This window comes from Tribolium castaneum, chromosome 4 (genome assembly GCF_031307605.1).
Source record: "Tribolium castaneum strain GA2 chromosome 4, icTriCast1.1, whole genome shotgun sequence".
Taxonomy (NCBI): domain Eukaryota; kingdom Metazoa; phylum Arthropoda; class Insecta; order Coleoptera; family Tenebrionidae; genus Tribolium; species Tribolium castaneum.
The window spans coordinates 3,119,739-3,144,436 of NC_087397.1; the positions used below are offsets into that span (position 1 = coordinate 3,119,739).

General features: G+C 40.0%; 1 protein-coding gene across 11 annotated transcripts in view; it reads left to right on the top strand.

The window, feature by feature from the left end:
* kug (kugelei) overlaps positions 1–24,698 on the top strand; it is an 84,421-nt gene that overhangs the window by 16,427 nt on the left and 43,296 nt on the right. For all 11 annotated transcript variants that reach the window (XR_010333861.1, XR_010333860.1, XM_015985055.2 and 8 more), the window contains one exon: positions 7,440–10,821. Coding sequence is in view for 9 of the 11 variants with exons in the window: in XM_015985055.2 (XP_015840541.1) it covers positions 7,464–10,821 (3,358 nt within the window). In the remaining 2 variants the exon portion in view is untranslated. The remainder of the gene's footprint in view (positions 1–7,439; positions 10,822–24,698) is intronic.

The following is a 24,698-nucleotide window of genomic DNA, read 5'->3' on the forward strand; positions in this document are numbered from 1 at the left end:
AAGTGTTAGTGAACTCTTAAATTTAGCGTCTGGTTCAAGAGCAAGGATTTGGCTAAAATTAGTCACACTTTTACAAATATAGTCACCTGAACTGCAACACGTGGCGAATCAGTCTAACGTTTCTGTGCTTTATTGCCGAAATTAAAATCAATAACTCGCAAAATTTATCGTTGGGCGTTAAGCAAGATTAGCAGTAAAATTTTTAGAGGCACTTGCGGTGGGCATATCTTTACCTCGTATTTGAATTGATTGCTTCGTAAACTCGGCGTGATTTCATTATTTCGAAACATAATTTAATTTTGCAAAGTTTGTGTTAAAGTATAATACGGTTGTTTTTTTCTCAGTCGTATAATTAAATCGTACGCCCGGAGTATTGAGTTGGGTTTCTTTGCATACAAGTGAAATATTTAGATCTGATTTGGTTCCGTGTCTAAGATGTAAACTTGCTTAATTACACTTCTCTGCTGAATTTTATTAATTCGGGTTAACGTCACATTTCGCTCAGAACGGCGTTGCAGTTGCGAAACTTACGGCATAAATTAAACACAAACAAAGTACATAAATGTCACGTATCAGACGAAATTAAAATTATCGATTCGTCGTTTATACAGTTTATTCTTTTGCGACTTCCTTTCCTTTCTGCAAATGCCAATTCTGCCAGATGTCTCCACTTGAACTCGAGTAGATAAAATGATAACAATACGATGATGGCGTATTGTCTCAAAGGGCCAATTTGGAGGAAGGGAACGCGTCTGTGATTTTGCGATCAAATTTTCAGACGATAATTTGTAAGTTTGACGAGGAAAAAACACAAAACTGTGTACTTTTTCCTTCATTATGTATTCAAGGGTGGTTTGAGTGGCAGCCCCGTTTAATTACTTTATCACGGAAGGCGTTTCCCAACGTCTTCATAATTGTTTATCTTTTTTTGCTTCACCTGTAATGCAAGTGACGCTTGATTCAATTCTGGCGCTCGATTACAAACGACGACATTTGTCGTTTCATGAAGTTGAATTCTCATTGTTGTCTGCCCTTGCGCTATCACAATGGCCCCTGCTATTTAACTGAAATCTGACATGACAAGCCACGGGGTGTTTGATAGACAGCCCGAATTAGTTTCCTATGACGTTTGACGAAGACCATCAAAAGGAGTAGCGATTTTATTTAGATTTTTAGTTAAAGTAGCGCAAATCACTATGCTCTTTTCGTGATTGATGGCCAGACGTGAACAATTTGTTTGAATTTGACGCATCGCTGCATTTGCCTATCACCTAGTCCTCCATTTCATCTATTATGGACAAAGCCACTTTGTCAAGGCTTTATTAAGCATGCATCTGAAGCGGGAGGTATTTAATTTATCACCGTGAACGGTGAGTTATAAGTTGACCGAATAGGTGCGATATTGTTCGCTGCTGATGGATTGCTAAACTTCCGAATCAATACATTCGGTTGTAATTTTTTCGCGTGCGTTAAAGTAAATCAATTCTGGGAGCTGAATGTTGGTGTTGCAAGCCCACAGCGGAGCCTACACAAATAGAGAAACAGCAATCTATTAGATTAATTACTGCGAGTAGATGCAAATATTTAAATGTCCCAGTTTCTTGTTTCGGTTTTAATATCAAAGTTTTGGAGTTGTCCAGGAAGAGGTCACAGTGAAAGTAGATCGTTCCGACCTCGGGACATTATTAGGGACGATATGGCTGTCTTCGAGTTTGGAAACTGTGGCGATCTGTGAAGGATAGTAAGACACAATAGCGCCCAGAACAGCACCATCTGTCTCTAATGGCACGCTTGTGCGGATTAGTTGTGATTTAACAAACACCCCAGAACACGTCAAAGCCAGTGTTATGCAAATAAGACACTTGATGACCTCTCTTTGTTTTATACAAAATTATCGCGGTTATATATACGACAATGAATGTCTTTTTCATCGTTTTGATAACATTGTCAAAGAATTAATTAGGGTATACGGCTATATTGTGCCCGACTTTTTGCTCTGTTTTCACCTCTGGAATACAAACAACTCTGTGTCAAACATAATGATGAATAATTGCCGTTTGATACAACTTCTCTGCATATATCGCTCGGTTATTAATTTTAATATAAAAGATGCCTATTTATTCAAAGGTACAAAGCGTGACAGGGGTCGCTTTCAGCTGCGATGGTTTTAAATGGATTAAAGTTATTTATTTCAAAATTGAAATATTGTTTTCACTTGCGTAATTCATTACGCAAAATGGGAATTCAAAATACACCATTAAACATCTTGAGTGCACTTCATTGTTTATACAAACCCGACATTTTATTATACATTACATTCCATACTCTTGGAATGTTACCCGCAAACTACTCACCAAATCATTACGAATTTAACAGCCATAAACTTGCTTTTAACACTTGATAAACTTTTCACAACCATCACACCGGAAAACAAAGGGTGGGCACAGTTTTAGAGCCACATGTGAAAAATTATTTCAAATTTGTCCATCCAACTTTTTAATGATACATTTTTACAAAAAACCACCGTGTAATAAAAAAAAAACCTTTATCAGCTTACACCGAGTGTTTCAGTTTTGTGTCTCTCTTGTATAACAAACTATATATTCTTAATAATAGTGTAGTAAATGTAAACTGAGTGTATATTACATTACTCCGAATATGTATCTGCAGTTAAATCTCTCAACAACGGACACCGATGGGGAATCTAATTGTCCGTTGTGAGAGGTGTCCGTTATTCGGAGCTTTCACTGTATTACTACTGTTATTATTTATGTCTTGGAGACGAAAGGCTAAAAGATCAAATGATACTTGTGGACTGTCCGCTTGGATGAAAATCCATATTTTTGGTAATATTATGACTAAAGGGAGTCGTTGAAACGTATTTTTGTCATGAGAAGCAAATCTTGGTGAGTCAGGTTGACGGATGCCCTTGCACGTGTAATTCTCCTGCCATCCTCATTATTAACAAGAGTTAATATGCGTGAGGGTCCATGGCGTGCAATAAACCTATTGTCCGGGTCGAAAATTCTCAGTTAGAATTAATTATCTGGATTACAACTACATGTATATATCAGGTAGCTAAACTCGAACGACATACTGAATTATTAACAATCCTGGATCCACAAATGCAGACATATGATGTGCAAATGTTAATTACTCGTAACTGGAAACCCAAATCGTGCATTCGGTCACAGCCCGTTGATTTGGGTGAATTTTTGGAGCCGATACATCATCGCCGGTTTAAAGACCTCGAGCGATATTTCGAAATCTCCAAAAATAATTTTACGTGTTTTGTTGATTTATAGAGTTTGGGCTCGAGTGTTGACTCCCCTTTTGTTCGTAGGTGTTGGAAATTTCGAGTTTGTACAAATTTATTATTTAGAGTGACCTTTATCAATCCTGAATCCGATCTTTGTGTTTTGATGTGATAAAACAGTACATTCGAAAATTTGGCTGCGCACTTGGTATTTCGTGCTACAGTTGCAAAGGCCATTCAGAACGCAGAACCCACAATCTAATACCGTGTTATCTCGGAGATCCGCTCCCTGCCCTAATGTTATTATGGTCCGGGCACGATGTGTGCCTTGGCAGATAACAATAACACCGCTGACCGCTTCGAAACTGTCTACCTAGAGAGGTGCTTTTTATGAACAATTATTGACTCATTTGCATAAACAAAACACGTTTCTTTGCACTCAGCGCAACTGGCGTTGTGTTTGTTGGTCGTTAGGGAAATCTGTTACGTGAGGTCGGAACCCGGACCTAACTTCTGCCTTCACTCATTATTTGCATCCAGCTAATTGGGCACAACTGCCGATCGAACTGTTGGCTTGTAGAAGTTGAACAGGCAGGTGTCCACTTGTGTTAAGAATTTTGGTGGATGTGTTTTTTGCAGTCAAGGGGGATAATAAATGTGTGTTATACTCGCCTTGATGGCGAAAAAGGAAACTGTCGCTCCTGAAGGATTATGAAGGCAAGTCTAGTGACCAGAATGACGTACAATGGAGAGCGTTGAGTGCCTCAGGAAGAAATTCGAATACTTCCATTAAGAAAATGGTTTTGTCATACAAAAATGAAAGGTGGCGCGAGAGCTAACTATAATAAATAATGAAACGGGGCAAAAAGCGCTTTTGTTTTTAATCAAGCTAATGTCTGGAAATTAAATTCGTATTATCCTGCCTTGAAAGCATACCAAGGCTCTAGCTCAGAAAAATGCTCCTAAACTTTGCAATGTTGACAGTTGCACGAAATGCCGGTGCAGAATGTAAATATTTGAAGCTTGCTTGGTCGTATTGCATAAAATTATAGTTTGCCGCATTTCCGAAGGTAATTTTGGTGGAATAATGCCGCGCCATTTACCTGATGCCAAACAAGTGCACGGGGTATAATTTCCTGGGCTAATTTTTATCCGAAATTGGATATGTAGTAAGAAACGTATCGTGCATTAATGCAAATTGTGGCGCATAAATTCTCGCTTGTTATCAGTTTTATAATTCTCCTACACGGTGGAACTGAAATTGAGTTGCGAATGCGCTTCCTCTAATGCGGTTATGGAAAGCAGAAATGGACAAGTAATTGGATTGCACAAACATGTCATGTCGAACAAAGCGCAATTGTATCAAATCGATCTACACATGTCTTACATCCACCCACACGAAATTTGTTTATTTACTGTAAAACAATCTCGCGTTGGATAAATATTTAGGGTAGGTTGAGGCCAAGTCTGGGGTTAGATAGGCGAATTCGCTGCGTTACAAACTGTTGAAGTCTTATCTACCTGGCATATTGCCTCAGTACACACTCTCCTAGCCCAAACAAAGCCAAGTTGCTGTGACAGATGATAAGCAACTGATGGAGTCGCACTTATCGCACCCTAGACCCTAATTAATAACTCGACGCGGTCTTATGACCACTTGTAATTTCCCCCAAAGTACGCTGCTCGTAAAATCTTAAAACACCAGGTGTGAGTTAATTCCGCAACTTCGTTTTTAATTTTGTTTATTAATGAAATTTTAAGAGGCGCCGTGAGCCGTCTATTAAATTACGGCGATGAGTTTAATGTGACCAATTAAAATCTACACCTACAATGCGATAAAATAATTTTTCCATTAACGGTAAGTGACAGGTATTCGAATTCCGGCGTTAAGACACATAAAATTATTATTTCATGATGCTTAAACTCGGGTTTATGCCTCTATGCTAATTTTGCGCGGCGAAAGTTTTACTGTGTAATAACCCGATTTCCACCCCTCCGGCGTAATGATCCATTTTCTATCCGGAAAAACTATGACTGGAAATAAGAAAATTTAATAAAGTTGAATGAAATAACGAACTTCAAATAGAATTAGCAAGGCTAACTGTTTATGTTCACTTTTAAAGAAACTTTAATGAAGTCAATTTAACTTTGCATTTCGATTTTGCCAGTGCAGCAGTCTATTCCCATTAGTCCATCCGGTGTTTGTCATTCCATGTCGGTTTCGATAAATATTGATGTAGATGTAGTGCTTGAAATTGCCACAATTTCTGAGATCTTTTAAGTACCAAACAATCTGGCGAATTTGCGTTTGTGAAAAAAAGATTACCTTTCGGTCTCATCTTTATTCATACTTTGAAATTGCAAGCCTCGATGAAATAAAAGGAACGAATAAATTATTTTAATCGAGGAGAAAAATAACTGTATTTTTGCGTTTCGTTAATAATTGGCTTGACTTAAATCAGGAAATATATTTAAAATTGAACAATATTTATCTAGCTTCGGGGGCCGACCGTTGAAACGTTGTTTATTTTCATACCGGGGCAATAAATAATGCTTCGATTATCTGTTTTTGTTATTTTATTGATAAAACAATTATTGGTTGATGCGGATGATGTATGCATTGTACTTATGTCCGTATAGTTACTAAATTTAATCAGTTTGATTAATATTGCTTCATTTTGGTTGTCTCGAAACAAAATCTCATTATTCACTTCGATCACAAATAAATCATCGTAATTTTTATTCTTTCTAGCAAACCTGAACTAAATCCAAATAAAGGTCACAGATAAACCAAATTTATGGACATTTTTTGAAACTAGTGTCGACCATTGAAAAATTTTCATTGTTTTCGAGAAAAATGAATGTTTATTATCTGTCAAGAGGAATGATGGCGTTAAAGCGATTCCATAGGCCGCTGTGTCGAACAAACACCCTCCTGTTGGGCAATGCTTCATGATGTGTGACGCTGCTTATCAAACAGTCGACATGTCACTCCAGTGATACATAACAATTTCGAATTCGGTGATTTTTAGGAAATTTTGTGGTAATTTATTGTGACTCGAAGGCACCGCGTGATTTATTTCAGCCTCGGCAAAGTATTTGTAATCCCATTGAGCAAACTTTTTTCAGAGACGTCACTAAACCCACGTTATACTGGATGACTAAGTATTTAATTCAGGTCGAAATCGCGGTTGTGTCATAAAGAAATGCGGAAATATTTCTCTGATAAATTGCTGACGAAGAAGTAATGACGATGTGGCCATCGGAATGAAATAAGCTAGTAAAAATAAAGAAAATAGAGTCTTGATTGTGAGTTTTTCTTTCAATTTACTCGTGCAAACTCTATTTGAACAGTTCAATGCGAATTTATAGTTTGGCACTCGATTTTACATCAGTCTGATAGTTTGCGGTTTTGATGTGTCGAAACTCGAACGTGCTTTTACTCCATGTTTTAGAAAACTGGATTACATTCGATTCTTTTCTATTTTCTCAGCTAGTCCCAGTCGAGCTTTGTTGCATCTAGTCAAGGGTTATTGTCTCTCCTTTTATAAAATACTTTAATAAATATCATTGACCTGTTTTGTTATCGAAGTCTTAAAAATATTCCTTCCTCTCAGACGGAGCTTTTAACCTTTAGTGGACGAGTCCGATGACACCATGAATAATGCAACTCTTCGAGTAACAGGTTCTCGCAAAAACAATCTTATTATTTCGTGAAATATTCCTCTATGGAGGAATAAAATTAACTTCAATACGAATTTGAATATTCTTTCTTTGCGACGAGACGGATATTTCAGGGGAATAAGTAGTTTTCAGCGGTAATAGGAGTTGCTGATGCCATTTTGTTAGGTTTGAGCAGGAGCTGAGATATTCGGAGTAAAATAGAGAAAATGGGATAACACCCTTCATATGCACCACGCTCGAGACGCTCACCTGGCGAAGGAATTTTTTTCCAAAATTGCAAAAACAAAACTTGCTTACTTTGGACCTATTAAGCGGGAAAATTTTCAAAAATATGTGCTTGGTTAAAGCACGATGATGAATTGACTGCCGATTCGTCTAATGCCGGTTTTTTTCGGCTATAACACACTTTTTACTCCCGAGAAGGATCTAATGTTCTTCCAACCTGTAATTTTTCCATACCTTCATTTAAATAAAGCAAAATTATATTTTTTTGTTGCAGATGCAATGGCGATGAGCTGAGAAGATGTCTCATAGCGCTTTCGCCTGTTCCCTCCTGGTGATCGTGCTTACCCAGGTTGTGTCAGAAGGGGCGCTCAGCACCGAAGTCGACTTCCGCTTTTCGAGACCTTTGTACAATGTCAGCATCCCAGAGAACAGCGTGGCGAAAACGTACGCAAGCCAAGCACCTGGTGCTGAGCGTATGGGCATCCACGTGCGGTCGAATACGCTTAGCGACATACGATATAAGATAGTAGACGGCGATCGTGACAAATTTTTCAAAGCCGAAGATAGACTCGTAGGCGATTTCTGTTTTCTGTTTATAAGGACTCGAACCGGCAATAACGACGTCCTGAACCGCGAGCGCAAAGACAAATACGTTCTGCAGGTGCGCGCCACTGCCACGAAACGCGACGGTAAACAAAAGGTGTCTTACACGACGGACGCCACTGTCGTGGTCACGGTCTTGGACACTAACGATCTCAATCCCTTGTTCTATCCAACGGAGTATAATGCCACGGTCTTCGAGGACACGCCCATTCATCAGAGCATCCTGAAAGTGGTGGCCGAGGACGCCGATTTGGGCCGAAACGGGGAGATTTATTACAGTTTTGCCGAGGAAACCGACAAGTTCGCAATTCACCCGATGTCCGGCGTTATTTCTCTAAGTAGACCGTTGAGATACAACGAGGGCACATATCACGAACTCACGGTGCTGGGCCAGGACCGGGGGGCGGTTTTCCGGCACGGCTCCGGGATGGTCAGCAAGGCCAAAGTGCGGATTCGAGTCAAGAAGGTCAATTTTTTCGCGCCCGAAATCCGGATTAGACACCACCCGCAAATCGTCGAGAACTCCAATGCCGATATCTACGCCATAGTCAATGTTTCGGATAAAGACAGCGGTATTCACGGCGAGATTAAGAGCTTGGAAATCGTTGATGGCGACCCCGATGGCCACTTTCGCATCCGTCCAACGAAACAAAAAGGCGAATTTAACATAGAAGTGTTGAAGTTGCTCGACAGGGAGAGCACTCCTCAAGGATACACCCTGAAATTGCGGGCTGTAGACCGCGGTGTGCCGCCGAGAGAGAGTTATAAGTCTGTTCCCGTCCACTTGACGGATCTAAATGACAACGCGCCCGTATTTAACAAAGAGATATACGAGGTTAAGGTCCCGGAAACCGCTCCGGTTAATACTCCTTTAATAAGACTGAAAGTTACCGATGCCGATGAGGGGCGAAACGCCCAAGTGTTTTTAGAGATCGTCGGAGGAAACGAAGGTGGCGAATTTAATATTAATCCCGAGACGGGGATGTTGTACACTGCTGTTCCTTTAGATGCCGAAAGTAAACAATTTTACAGCCTTACTGTTTCTGCAATCGATCAAGGAAATGCAGGGACGCGAAAACAGTCTTCCGCTAAAGTTAAAATCTACGTGGAGGACACCAATGATAACGATCCCATTTTTGACGAGTCCGAGAAGTTTGTACCGATAGACGAGAATTTGCCAGCTGGTACTTCCGTAACGACAGTGCACGCAAAGGACCGAGACCGTGGCGAAAACGCTTACATTTCCTACTTGATCGCTAATATAAATAAAGTGCCGTTTGAAATTGACCACTTTTCGGGCATTATTAAAACAACATCTTTGCTCGATTACGAAAGCATGCGTCGCGAGTACGTGCTGAGAGTCCGGGCGTCTGATTGGGGCCTGCCATACCGTCGCCAGACCGAAATGCAATTAACCGTTAAAGTTCAAGACGTAAACGACAACCGCCCCCAGTTCGAAAAAGTCGACTGTATCGGCGTTATTCCCCGTTCCATCTCAATAGGCTCCGAAATCATCACATTGTCAGCTATCGATTTCGACTCGGGCAACATTATTAGCTACCGAATCGTCTCAGGAAATGAAGACGGCTGTTTCAGTATTGACACCACTTCTGGCACTATAACAGTCAGTTGCGACTTGAACGACATCAGAGTCTCCGAGAGGGAAATTAATGTGACTGCAACGGATGGCACGCACTTCGCCGATATAGCTCGAGTACACTTTAAACTTGTTAACACGAAGCGAAATTCAATGCCTGCTGGAAGACTACTAAGTGACGACACGGGCGCTTTCGAGTGCAAGGACACGGGAGTCGCCAGAAGGTTAACGGAAGTGTTGGCCGCGGCCGAGAATAACAATAAACCACCAACCGAGGAAGAATTTCCAATGATGCCCACACGCTACGGCCAAAACCTCAAATCGCCCGAATTTATCGATTTCCCCGCTGAAATCAAAGTCAACGAATCGGTGGCTCTCGGAACCACTCTAGTCAAACTCAAAGCGCGAGACAGGGACTTGGGGTACAACGGCAAGCTCATCTACGGCATTTCAGGAGGCGACAAACACTCGCAGTTTTGCGTCGACATGGACACCGGCGAATTGAAAGTAATCGGGTACCTCGACCGCGAACGCGAGAGCGAATACTTCCTGAACATCACACTGTACGACTTGGGCAAACCCCAGAAATCGGCCTCGCGGATGCTCCCCATCACCGTTCTGGACGTCAACGACAACGCGCCCGTGTTCGAGCGCTCTTTGGCCAGTTTCCGTGTGACTGAAAACGCGCTTAACGGAACTGCAATCTTCCGGGCTAATGCAACAGACGCTGATGCTGGTGATAACGCCAAAGTGACCTACTCTTTGATCACCGACACTCGCGATTTTGCGGTCGATCGAACGACCGGTGTGTTGGCCGTGTCGAACACTTTGGACCGGGAGCGGCAGGACTTGTACGAGCTGCGAATTCGCGCCACCGACGGCGGCGGCAAAGGCCCGGATAACCCGCCGTTGTATTCCGAAGCCCTGGTCCGCATATCAATCGACGATATCAACGACAATGCCCCCAAATTCAGTTTGCCCGCTTACACCGTCAAGATACGGGAGGATATCCCGAAAGGAAGCGTCGTTGCTGTGGTTACAGCGTCGGACCCGGACCTCGGCAGCGACGGCGAAGTGGTTTATTTCTTAGAAGACAGCGATAGTGACGGGACATTTAAAATCGATCGCTTATCGGGCACTATCCGGACCACAAAGCCGCTCGATTTCGAGGAGCGACAAGTGCACAGTCTGATCGCTTTCGCGAGCGACAAGGGCAACCCCTCGTTGTCGTCCGAGGCGAGTGTGACGATATACGTGGTGGACGTTAACGAGAACATGCACGCACCGCTCTTTAGTGACATGGTGCTGAACGGAACGGTGAAGGAGAACCAGCCGGTGGGGACGGTCGTGATGCAGGTCAATGCGACCGACGCCGACCCACCGGGGGGTGACAGCAACATCGAGTACAGCATCAGGGGCGGAGACGGCATTGGGATCTTCTCGATCGATAATGAAGGTAGGTTTAAACAATCCAGGACAATAAGAGCAAAAGTTGCCACCGGGAACCGTAGTTATTGAGTTTTGGGGCGGATAATCCCACCGCCAACACGTATTAGATGCCATATCGTATTTACTACTTTGGTAATAGCAGCATTCAAATTAGTTGATCCGAACACGACCCAAACAAAAATACCAAGTCACTGCGATATTTTATATTTCACTAGCAGGGGATTAATAAAATTGCTTCGCGTTTTAATTAACGCCGTCGAATTTAATCGGAAAACACATCGCGCTTCATTAAGACGAAAATCGAACAACCGGAGGGTTTTAGTCATGAAAAATATCAAACCGCTGCAGTTTGACATCAAAGACTGGTCTGATTTTGTGTAGCAGATTCATTTTTGTAATGTCGGCTTTGAGCGAAAAAGACAAACTTTTCTAAAGGATGCGTATTAGCTAAAGTTTCAGGCACATTTCCGGTAGAGCATGCCGGAATGCAAAGCAAGCGTTGACAAAGTGTAGTACGTGACCTTGACTTTTGCCTGAAATTGAGAAATTTCCTCGAGGATCTTCAGACGACTTAATCTATTAAAACTAGTCGCAAACAAAACCCCGTCTGCATGAAATAATGCAATTGATTGCGCAAATCAGAAATTGACTATAAATTTTCTTGCTCATTTCCCGTGGAAGATATACGCCGGGCCCAGATTGGCTCTCCAGACCTCAAAGAATAGAATTTGCATGAATTGAGTAAGTTTGTACTTAACGGCATTTATTTGAACTTCTTTCATTCAGTCAAAGCGAAGAAAAATGCTTTATTGTATTGTGGGTTTTATTAAAGAGAGGCGAGTATAAACAAACTTTCCTATTGAGTTATGAGAATAAATCCAACCAGTTATGCAATTACAACATAGCGGGGCCTAGAGGCCAAAACCGAACTTTTGCAAACACCCCGAGCGGTCTTTTTGCCGTCTGCTTACACTACACTAGAACTGTGTACCATCGTGCTTATTGAAATTCATTGAGGTAGCTGACTTGGAAACTATCATCTTGAGACTGCAATAAACTGGCAAGAACTTTGCGCAAATATTGAAATTTTAAATAATAGGGAAAACTAATTGTTAATCAATAGAATGCGCTCTGGAAACGATCCGATAGCTCATTGATTCGTTCTTAGCCCGTTAAGCCTTCAAAGTTGGGCGATTTATTGGACCAAAGTCGGCGTGAAGTATGAATAATTTCATTTTTATCCACTAGATTTATACATCGATTTCGGGGATATAAAATATTAACGGTTTTACATATTCCCGGCTGACTAGGCGTCAAATGGCGAGGAGTAAACTTCGTGTCGACTTTTTCAAACTTTGCGGTTTGCAATCAATAAAATTCGCGAAAAGTAGATGAAGGCGTTTTGTAATCAAAGAAGCATTATTCATGACATCGGTGCCACAATCAAATCCCATTCAACTACAATTCGGGTCTTTTGCGCATCTCTCCATTCATTTTGCCAGCTCCCACACAGACAAAACAAATATCCCGAATTTATGGGACTCGTTGCTTATTTATCCTTTAAATTAGCCATGAAATGTGTTCCATCACACGAGAGCTCTGTATGTAAATCTCACCTGATAAATCGCGATGTGAGAAGAATTCTTATTAAAAATGGCATGGACTGGCGGAAAAGTTCGCAAGGAACTCGATTATGATTGATGAGGGAGTGAGTTTCATGATTTGATTAATCCTGAAGGTACGTCTGAGTCGAGCAGGGTATAATCTCGCATTAGAGAGACAAGTGAATTGAATTCTTTTGTACCTATTCTATTTAGAAATTCAGGAGTCGTATCCTGGTTATATCCTGGGGGAACCATTCCTAATTCTCCTTCATTTATTCCCACTAATAATTTTATATCGGATTCAATCTTTGTCCGGGATAATTCAAAACTCGCCCTCTTGTGTGATCAAGGTGGTGCTCCAATGTTTGAGGATTAGGAGATTAAGCCAGAGTTAAAATTTACAAGGAACTTTATCAGGAAGATAATTTAAAAGTTGCATTGTTCTGAACTTCCGTCCAAGTATCATAAATATGCGAAGCTCGGTAAAAATCTTAATATCTCGATTTTATGGTTAACGATCAAGCTGCAGCTGCGGTGAATTAAACCGCCCAAGTTTTAATCAATTTTTAAATTTACATCCGCCGATGATGTCTCGAATTTGCCGAGCAATAACTTCCACTTGTTTTACCTTCGGGAGATCCAATTTGATCGAGATTTGCAAGTTTTTACTGTCACAATCTCCGGTGTGGAATCTTGTTTACATTTTGCACGGACCGATTCTCTGGTCGAATACACGGCCCTATGCGCGCCTGATTTAGATGTTGGGTCTCCAGTTTGCATATATCTGTCTTGGGCCAGATTGGTTTTGAATTTTATTGGCTCGTATGCCACGCTACATCCGCTTCTATCGCTGATCCCGAGACGTTTTACCCCACTGACTTACATGTGCTGCTCCCATTGCTAAACACTCGACTAACAAATACCCCGTAGAGGCAACAAACGACAAATGACACTGTCACTTTCACAAATCGAACGGACGATGCTTCGCAAGCGAATCTTGAGCCATAGAGGCGTTTCTATTATTAAGCCAAGACACTACCTTCTAATTTATTCATGCTGGAGTTGTACACGGTTCTGGTCAATCGATACTTTCACAGCTAAATTTTCAATAAGATCCGAGTGTCTAAACACGAGAAAATATCCAGCCTTTATCAGGGTAGAGCAGCAAGCGTTAATGGAGATCGAGATGCAAATGCAGCTTTCGGAGCTTCATCTGATTATAACAACAACAGTCGTCTAGGATTAATCATTTTACCTGTGTTATTGTTCAAGTCTTCGTTCAATATTTACACAAGGTGGATGTTTTGATAAAAGTTAATTAGTATCTGTCTATGAAATGCACGAGAGATATGAGATTAAATTTATATTATGGAATGAAATTTTTATTTGCTTCAGTCGGGTCTCGGTGGACTTTGTTCCGATATTACTCTCTTTCCTTTCGTCGAAATGCCTGTTTTCTGTTATAACATCTTGTAGAAATAGTTTTGAAAAATTTATCACGAATGCCTGCTCAAATCTCGGTTATCTTTTCATTTTTGCTGATTTTTTTGAGTCTTTATTGCTATTACATCAGCTTTTGTTCGGTAATTTTTGACATGAATAAAAGAATGGAATGGGTCAGTGCGCGTGTTTATAATAGAAGGAAGCACTAACAGCGAATTTCGTACCATTTTGCGCCACTGAAAATTTAAAATGTTTTTGGTGTCGTTTTGATGTATTGATCAAATGTAAATTTATTCGACACAACCCTCCGGTTAAGTAAATGAGTACTGTTCAATTATTTATGCGTTCCTTCAACTTCATCGTGAACTTTGGGATTTACCAATTTAGGAAATACACTTTTAAAATGTATGGATGTATGGATAAAAGCTCGGGTAATTTTAATCAGAACTCGCAGAAAGAAATTACATTTTGTATATCGAGGGTCGGGCTTGTTTGCATTCAGCCCCCGATCTGTTGTAAGCCTTCAAATTAAAATAGGGCAAAGCCTTGCCCGAATTATGTCTCGACAGTTGCGCCAAAATCGGAAACTACTTTCACACTGACTTTGAATCCTCTTGATTTCTTTGCCCGAAAGTTTTTTAAATATCGAGCTGAAAGCTCGAACGCAACGAATCTCGGCTTAATACGTCTCGCTCCGACTACTCTAAGCTCTGAAATTTTAAATGACGATCTACTTTATATGACACCTTGTTGAAAATCTCTTTGAAAGTTTAGATCAACGTAACGATCGATTTTGTGTTTCTTTTATGGAAGAATGTGACATTTTTTGCGTACGTTTTAATGTCAGTGAAAATTTAATATTCCGCACAGCAGGTACTTCTTCACTAAGCGCGCGAGACTAATACCTGAACTATCAACTTCTCTCGGGGATTTTTCCAGACACATCAAAATTTTATTTAGGGCAAGTTTTAATTAGCTGGAGACATAAACTGAATTTTAATTAAAAAACTATTGTTGGGTCGGAGCTGCCGAAAAACGCATGTTTGGTAAAGGAGTGAAACTAAATCCTATCAGCAGGAATCCTCTTTCTGCCTTTAAGCCACGCGGAAAATTTAATTTTCTATTGCCTCGAGTTGTTGTGTAATTTTATTCAATCCAACTATTCGACAAGTATGAAAAAGCCCTAAATACCTCGAGGATCTAAATAATTAACCTCTGGAGTTTTTCGTCGTCTTGTCATCGCGATGATGGATTTTGTTGGAGTAGGAAAACTTCCGTCATAAATTCGAAGAGTCATATATCCCTATCGATCTCATGTCGGCAATCTGTTGCCATCACGAGGTGCGCCCGACTGTTCATCATGCATATGACTAGACGATAAGAAGATAAAAGCCTTTATTACGGCTCTGTCTGATTGGATTGACACTGTGGTCCGGTCGGAAGCAACTCAACAGAGAAGACTGATTTAATTCCGACATTCCTAAACTTCGGACACTCCGTATTTTTCGATTGATTGAGCGCCAATGTACCGAAAATGCTTTTGTTTTTCTGTTATTGCTTTGGAGTGGTTTCGTTTAGATGCCCTAAATAACACTTTCAACGCTAAATTAATAACAAACTAATTCGGAAAGTTCTTGAAGCGTGGATCAATTGCCAAACCTGTAGTTTGCCAAGTAAACGGAACAACAATGAAACGTGTTTTTGGTTTTTGGGGACATATTTTCGGGGCAGAGCTACGGGCTAGAGAAAACTTTTTTTTATATTAGCACTGTCAAGAATACATATTGCCTGTTTATGTATTCGGTTTGATTGCGTTTTTATCACCTGATTGATAGATTCTGGTGTCACGTTTGACAAATCACTCCGTAATAACCTGAGACTGAAAACAGGAGATCATTATTCCGCCACATTTATTTACAACTGCGATTTTTATTTTTACGTGCCTGGATTGTGTTGCTGTGGTCATTCATCAATAATTCCCTCGAATGTTTTTTCAGTTCGTGTGGGATTCAATTTATATGTAAATCTTCAAACAAGGTTAGATAAACTATTATAGAGCTATTTCCAGCGATGGCAGTAGTTCGAATTGAACATTGAGGCGGGCTCTCATTTGCTTGTTGTATTCATTTTTTCGTCGTGATAAGCAAATCGCCCTGATCGAGCATCTTCATTTCGGTGTGATGACTCGAGTTGTCCCAATTTTTTTAATATCTTATCGGGGAGTATGTGTCGAAGAGGAATCGCCCGATAACAAGCTCATTTCCTAAAGAAGCTTTCCTAGATCCAATAATGAATCGTGCCTATTTCACTGGATGTAAGAATCGATTTCCTAGTTGTCCTGATGACACACCCGAAGCGTCCATGCGAAAGTTGATTAAATTTGCGATCAAATCAGTGTAAATAAGCTCGAAGTGCAAGGGCCATGCACATAATGAAGTGATAGTCGTTCATGCGTACCAATCACGAGTTGAAAGTCCATTGTGGAAGAAATCGTAACTAGCACCTGTTTTAAATAAAAGCCCCAACAATTTTGGAGCATATAAAGCCCCGTATTTATTGTCGGCGAATCAGCCGAGTGGATAATATTTGGTTCACGTACAAACGCGTGTATTGTAAAAGTTTAATGCAACTCGCTAAACTCGTGTACACAATGTTGCCACGCAAACAATAAAACTACAAAGTTATGTGCTGAAGGCGAAGGGTTTCTTCGATTTGCCACAATACATCATGACTCAATTACCCCGAGATACGATAAATTGGGATTTTTGCGTGGGTTTGATGGAAGTAGTTTCGTGAAGGCACTGGACCAAAATGGGAAATATGTTTATGGAAATGGCATATTAAACGAACCGGTCGAAGCACACTCTCTAGACCGGCGCATCCACCATTTTTAATTGACCATTGGGTTTTATGTCTTATCAAATATCGGTTATTTGTTTTACTGCAGTCGAACGGGTAATTTGCTTTAACAAAGTTCAGCAATATTTGGATTTTGTTTACGCTAATGCTGTTCCAACAGTTTTCATTGTTGTAATTGTTTCAAACGTATGTAATTATCCTATTTGGAATAAAATATTTGTTAGGCGGTATTGACTCGTATTTGTGAATCCACACACTTTCGAAGCACTTTTTTATTTACATTATTGCTTTAGTAACATGTTTTTAATAAAAACTGAGGCATGGAATTGTTTGATATTACTTGGAAAAACACGTTTTGGAATAATTAATTCGAAAAAATTGTTTTTTCGCTTGTGCCGTTTTTATTGACAACACGTATTTTATTTTAATCAAATAATGTATAATTTAATTATTCACCCGTTCAATTCCGCTCTAATTGGCTGAAAAATATCACATTGAAACGTGTCGACAACTTTTTGATTACTCACAGTATTATATGCAATTGTCTAGATGCAAATGTTCACTTTGCTCGCATTTAATACAGCAAATTGTGCTTTTAGGAAGCTTTTAAGTTGTAATATTACGTGTTTATTAATATTTACAGATGTTTTTGAAAAGGAGTGTTACAGAGAAACTAAACACGATTTGCACATTTACCTAGCCCGGCGCATCCACCATTTTGCACATAATCAAATATTTGAGGCTTTGTTGTTTTAAATTATTGTTAATAGTGTATAGTCATGATTGGAGTGGAAAATTGTCTGAAATTGATTCGGGTATTTTTCTCTGGGGTATTTGTGTTTTAAACCTGGCGCATCCACCATTTGCATGCTGCTGAGAAATTATTTATTTAATCGTTTTAACTCGAATTATTTGACAATGAGTGGTTTTGCGAATTTGTCGGTTATTAATAATAATTGTTGTTAAATATTTTTCCGGTGCATCCGGGACGTCGCAATAACTCCTTGTAATTTTTCGTTTCCCAAATAAAATATTTGCTTGGTGAATTCCATTATCGGAACCGTGTTGCATTTTATTCATCTCCTCGTTCCACCCTCCATATCCATGTAACAGAATAAGTTTGAAAGTCGTAATATAGCCCGGCGCATCCACCATTTTCCCGTTATATCTCCAAACCGCCGAATTTCCATATTTATGCCTCCTATAAATCAAATCTCACTCGCCCTAATTGATGCTTAATTTCGCCGCTTTTAAAAACACTTTTCGTGTCCGTTTCCGTCACGAATGTCTCAATACATCGAAAAATGCGTGTTCCAATAAATCCCTCCGTATCGATGAAAGAAGCTCCGAGGCGCGGAACCGGCTTTAAATGCACGCAGCAATATTGCCGGCAATTACTCAGCCGCGCTTTTCATCCCCCGACACAAAGCCAGCCTAACTAATTGGGCTATAGTTAATGACCGATACCTGGCACTCTTCGCTTTGTTCATTACTTTGCCGAACAATAACACCCTAAATTACACGCTGACCCTTTCACCTCCTTGCTGTATAACTGTTCAAACAAATCATTATGCGCGGGCAAGGATCACGTTTTTCAGCCGAATGACGTGCTCAAATTTAATTTGACCATCACGAATCGCCGCTTTTTCGCCCGACGAGGACGGATTTATACTGTTTACATCTTTTTACATATGGATGGGCTAAGTGCGGACGCGAGTTATGACAGGGAAGAAGGGACCATAAACATGTTTCTCCGTAATTCAGAGAGCGCCAAATTGATGAATTTTTATAAATAGTGGCTGCGGGTTCGTTCAAATTTAGACCGGTAACAAATGTGGCATCTTTCACTATTTCAGCTCCTGCTATTTCATCTTTTCTATGAACACAGTCAAGTGTCTTTTGTGGCGTTTGTTCCCTCTGTAAAAAGCTTGAGCGGGCTTTTCTGGATCATTAGAAAGTCGCGAGTGTGACAAAACAGGCTTAAAACATCAAGTACTGTCTTATCTGACTTCAATGAAAAATGCATAAATTGGGCAGATTGTTTCGTTTTTTATTTTTGGCTAGGTGCCAACTTCCACTCATCCAAGTCTATTTTAGCTCCGTTCAGTGATTTTTGTTTACAGCATCGTAAGTGGGGAATTTGGATTTGTTCAATCGGTTTGATCGCGGAGACGGCTTTATTGCAAAAGTTGGATTAGAATTTTTGTGTGTTTAATCAGATGCTTCCGGGTTATCGATTACTCGCGACTTTATAATATCAGTGTTTTGCATCTCGGTCACGTGTCGGGGTTTGAGGCAGCGTCAAATGTTGGCGAATCCGGCTAATATCTCAGCTCTTACCCCCTTAAGGTTCTCCCAGCGCGATCATTTGCGCGACGTAGCCCAAATCAGGCACTCAGTGCTGCCAACGTGGCATTTATTATTTAGAGTCGCGAGTCTTGCTATTATCGTTAGCAATCTGTTGGTAATAAATTTTCGAAAATTTTTCCGCGTATTTATAAGCCGGTGCTTCCGTCAGGTCGTATTTTAAATGGCGAATCGAATGTAATTCTCTTTGTTGCAAGCTAAATAAATTCGGGCCGTATCAAAAACGTGGGCCGATTATTTCGCTTTGAGCGCGCATTCATTTTCATAATGGTGTGCGCGAGTATGCTTATGCTACATTATACGCGAGTGTGTGGCAAATATTAAACTGAAAGTACAATTAAGAAGCAGTAGCTGCAGCAGCAACCGGCTTAAATTATGCCAACCGGTCGGTCTCCGTTTTATTGAATCTAAATTTATAAAAGCAATTTTCTCCGATGTTATTAACTTATAAAACAGGTTAATGCGAGAACGTTTTCGCTGGATGCAGAAAACGAAAGCTCTCTTACCCCTAATGTGGTTCTCGTAACAATCCGATTTACTTACGCAAGCGTATGTAATAACTTTAACTAAAACCCTTTAAGTAGCGTGCTTGGTCGCACCTTGCCAGTGTATATCAATTTCCTGATGCTGTTTAAGCTCCCACTCGTGATACCTTTTAAGTGCCGGTAACCGCAAAATGAGGTCCTTCTTACTATTTTTACCGACCGACTCGAAACACTTGCTAGGATTTTCGAGGACTTGGAGTTTCAACGAACAAATTTAATTCTTAAGTGGGGTATTAACGGTCCGTCTGCTCGCCGATTCATCTTTTTATATTCAAATTCTTTAAACACTCTAAAATTAAAGCTAAATAGGTGCGCTGAATTTTCTGCAGCGTAATTAAAACATCAAAAACCCTAATAATTTATTTACGACTTGTGCTAAAACGGCCTTCTGCTACCTGCTTTCTATGCCTTTTCGCCATTACGCCGATTAAATTTCATAAGTAGCTTAATATTCACAAGGTAGCGTTTTAACACGGACTATAGGTTGCACAAAAAGCGCTGAATCGTCCAAGTTTGGCTTGATTTTTGTGCCGAAACTTCGGCCATAAGACTAATTAAGATAAGAAAAGTTCGTCAATATATTCTCTTGACACCAGTCGACTAACTTAAAATTCAGTAAAATTTGCATTAAAAGGGACCCCTGTTGACAAAACATCTTGCATAAATTACGCGAACAGACGTAGCGGTCTGTTTACAAGCTTTAACCTTTGTTCCAATTCTAAGTCAAACATTAGGGCCATTTTTCATTTTTTCACCCCCGAGTGGGGCCCGGCGTCTTTAAATTAAGCGGCGGTTGACAAGCGCCGTGGCTCAAGTTCTGTTTTTTGCGATTTTTTGTCTAGAAATTACCGTCCGAGTGTGTTATTCTTTGATATGCCACTTTTAACCATATTGCTATCGATTCGTCAAGATTTGAACAAAACGTAATTACGCGACAAAGTATTTAAAGTAAACAACAGTTTCTCTATATGTACGCTGCCGAATTTAACATTCTGTTTGCATACTATGATTGCTTTCAGAAACTCGAAGATATTGAATTCGGAGGAATCAGTTTGTTTGAATCTTCTACAATAGAATTTGAGTGTGTTCCAAAGAGAGTTTAATTAAAAAGAATTTCTTAAATTATTCGAACAATGTGCCAATAAATAACGTCTTTAATGGCTCGAAAGTTTGTCGTGTTGTTATAAACGGCTGCTGACACGAATAAATCCTATCAGCGCTTCTTAATTAACGATGGATATTACGAACTCGATGAGCGAGTGATTATTTTGGGATTTTTCGAGGAAAGTTAAATTTGTGTCCGCTCTCGTCTAAATCTTACGCAAGTTAGCGGCTGACATTTCCCCTGGAACGTATGCCGGGAGACTTCAGCAGCTTTTAAATTACCCTCTTAGTTTATTTTTATTGCGCACTTCACAGACAATATGTTTATATTCAGCATGTTCGTAACTTGTTTCTAACTTTATTACTTTTAGCTTCGTGTTTTAAGTTTGGAAGCTGTCTTTTTCAGACGTTTTTAACGCTGCTCCCCTTAAATTATTTATGATGGTGGTAACCAGACTTTGATCGTGGCTGACTTTGTGACCGGAGGGTGCTCCTAAGTGTTTCCTTTATGATTAGTTTACTTGTTGTTTTCGCGATTATGTTTTATGTAAAAGACAAGACCTCTCAATCCCGCTTTTCCTAATTTATTTGCCTGGGTTAAGCTCGAAGGAATTTCGCTCCACTCAAACACAAATGTTTAATTTAATTTGCGGTGCACTACATTAGCAACAGAATTTTGCTGCACAAGTGGCCAGATTTCAGACGATTAATTGCCGGAGTCGAATCAAATATTTCACGTCAAAGCGCAAATTCGATGTCATAAGCTTATTTACACAATAACTGTTAAATCTTTATTACGCTGGCAATAATCACGCGTTTACGGACTCTAAACTTCAAAATTTGCTAAACGATTATTAGGATACTGCGAATTTATGGCTTGTAATTACCTTCGACTAGAAATGTTTTCGTGTACAGACTTGCTTATCTAACTGTGGTTTTATGTTCAGTTCGCACTAAAATTTTATAATTAACTTCAAAGTCTTTTTTGGGTTGGGTTTTCTAGTTTATTGTTCTGGTTACTTTCATCTTCCACTCTTCAAAGAGTCTAATTTCATCAGATACTGCATTTTGCTTATTTAAATTAAAATACTTTGTGTTTACCAAAGGGAAGAAGGTATATGTTTCAAGATGAGTACAAATAAGCATCTTTTACGGGGTTCCATTGAGGCTAAATTGTTTTTATTTTTGCTGTTTACGTCTTTGTGATATTTTGATGAGGTTGCAGGAAAACGTATTTCATATTAAATCTTGTTTTTTGTTTTCCGTTTTTTGATAAGTTAGTTTCGTCCTTTTTTTATTGTCTTTGTTAATTTGCCATTTGCCCAGAAGATTTCCCTATTAACTTATACTTTCGAACGTAAAGTACATCACATTAGGCACGGCAGCATATTATGAGCATTTCTCATGAAAGCGTTCCGTGGAATGGCTCAGTTTCTAGTCCCTCGTTGGCGCCGTTGGAGAGTCAGAATTATATGATTTTGCGACAGGTGAAGGCAAATCGTGCGTCGAGCAATCCGTCACACAGCTCTCGGAGGACTCCACTTTTGCATAATTAATTACACTAGTTAGGTAGAAACCGTCTGCAAATCTAGCTAAAGAAAAAATTGTGCTTTGTTTCGTCAAAGCCATAAACATGAACGGATGTCGTAAAGGAGCAGCGCAGGTGGTGCATCGGATAATTCTATCCGAAAATCTGTTTGGGAACAAGATAAAGCCAGAGAGGTTTAAATTTTGTCGCAGCGACTTGCTGCAACTTATATGCAGATAACCTGTGGTTGAAGATTAACTGCACCACCCCGACGAACTCACCGAGGAAAATGCGGTTTTCCGGACGGAATACATGCGTAAACTAATTATTCCGGGTCTGGGCTTGTAAAATGCGGCCTTCCAGCGAAAAAACCTGATTAAGTGCCTATAAATTTTTCTTCAAAGTCGCTAACGAAGCTAGTTATGCAGGTCTTTGGAATTTTGTTATTAGTTCATAATCAGTTCGCCCCACAAGAGACGCTCTAAAATCCCCCTCCTAAAGCTTAGTCCCAACTTACAGCTACATTTAACTACAATTACTGGTAACGTACAGCCGCCCTAATGAAAATTTTACCTCGAGTTGAATCTACTTTTGCCGAAGTGAGATTTATTGCGTGAGTTTTGAGGAATGCTTTAATTACGTAATTCTGAGGTTGGAACATTATTTTGCTCGCATGAGACTCGAGGGGGTCATTAACAAGGGTTTGTCCGTGAGACGTCATTACTAGTTTAAATAGGCGAGGCAAAAATGAACGGGGGAAAACAATGCTACAAACGCAAAGCAAATTATGAAATAATTTCGTCGTAAAACAACGATGTTTAAATATTGGCGAAGCCTGGAAACAGAGAGAAAGAAAACCTGAAAGTAAATTAAGGAAATCGAAATGTTTGTATTAGAAAAAATTCCTCTGGAAATTGGAGTAGATTTTTGCGCTCTTCCGTGCCGATTGTGGTAGCAAAATTAATGAGAATTTAACGAGGAATTACATATCTGATTCGTTGCTTCGCCGAGATTGAAAAAGAGGAATCGTCCCTCCATAATAATTAATCCTTGTTTGTCCGACCGCTCGTAGCCGTGTCCAAGAAAATGAATGACAACTTAATTTTCCATAACAGTGCATGTGAATAAGCTTTCGCAAATTCGCTTCCGTCAGTGGCAACAAAATTGAATAAACGTACGTTGCTAACGATCCCATTTCGACCGTACGAGTTTGAAAAATTCCTATTAATTAAAGTTGGTCGGGTCAGTAAATCTAATTATGAAATGGGATCGGAAAGGTCGCTTCTTGCGACTCAAAAGTCGCCGCAAAAACCTCCTTACGACTTGTTTACACGGTCTAATCTTCCAATCTGCGTTCGGGACTTTATTAGCAAGTTTTTGTGCGCCGCTGAATTGTTTATACACAGATGAGCCTTTGTGCATGCAATCGCCCCGAGTAATTTAATTGCGCTCGAGTTATTGAAACCGTTATCATTTGGTGTCAATTGTTGGTAGGACGCTATTTCTCTTGTGACAAGTGGAATTGCCGTTGCAGGCCGATCGTATATCAAAATGATGCACATTAATGCTCCACATAAAATATGTTTGGGAGATAACAATGGCTAGATGACGCTCTTTACTAGCTCCCAGTTTTGATATATCCTCACTCCAACTTTTAAACGAGCTTTAATTCGAAACTTCTATTGTCAGGCCCGGTTTACACGGATTTGTGTTGTTGAGCTGGTTGTGTTTCATCCGCGAAACAATTTTTTACGACCAGGATTATGCGTTTAGCACAAACAGGGCTAATTAGTGTTATTTCATCCTCCGTACCTACGCCATTCGTGAAAAACCCGGATCGAGTGATTTAAGGAGCTCTTCACGGGTCTGTGTCCCAAATCGGTCTTCCGTCATGAATTATAGGTCCACTTCCTGCCGAGCGTCCAGAAGCGTCTCCAGACTAACTAGAGCACAAAGTTTCAATCTGCTGCTTTTATTTATTCATTCCATCTTTACCGAATTAAATTCGCACCCTTGCGCACTCCCAATTGCCGACATTAATCAAATAGGCTTTTCAGGATTATGCTTCCGGATGTATAGAAAGCCAATTACGTCAATTTAACTTATTTTGAGATTTTAATGCCGGCGAAAGTATTCACAGAGCGAATCGCCGATTCATTGCCTAAATAGAGCTAATTGAGACCGAGACTCTTGTCAGAGATTTAATTTTTGTCGTGTGGGTTGGTTCCCGAGGCAAAATCTTTGTGCTTCTAGGAAGCAATTTATAGTTACCTTCCTGCATTTTTTGCGGAATAAATTTCGCGGATTAATGGAGCGGATGAGTGCACTCGTGCGCATTTGCATTTACTACTAATAAAATCTTAATTCCTGAAAAAGACGACCAGCGAGCTAATTCGCGATTTCATTAGGTGTAATCAGAGGGTGATTAACGGAT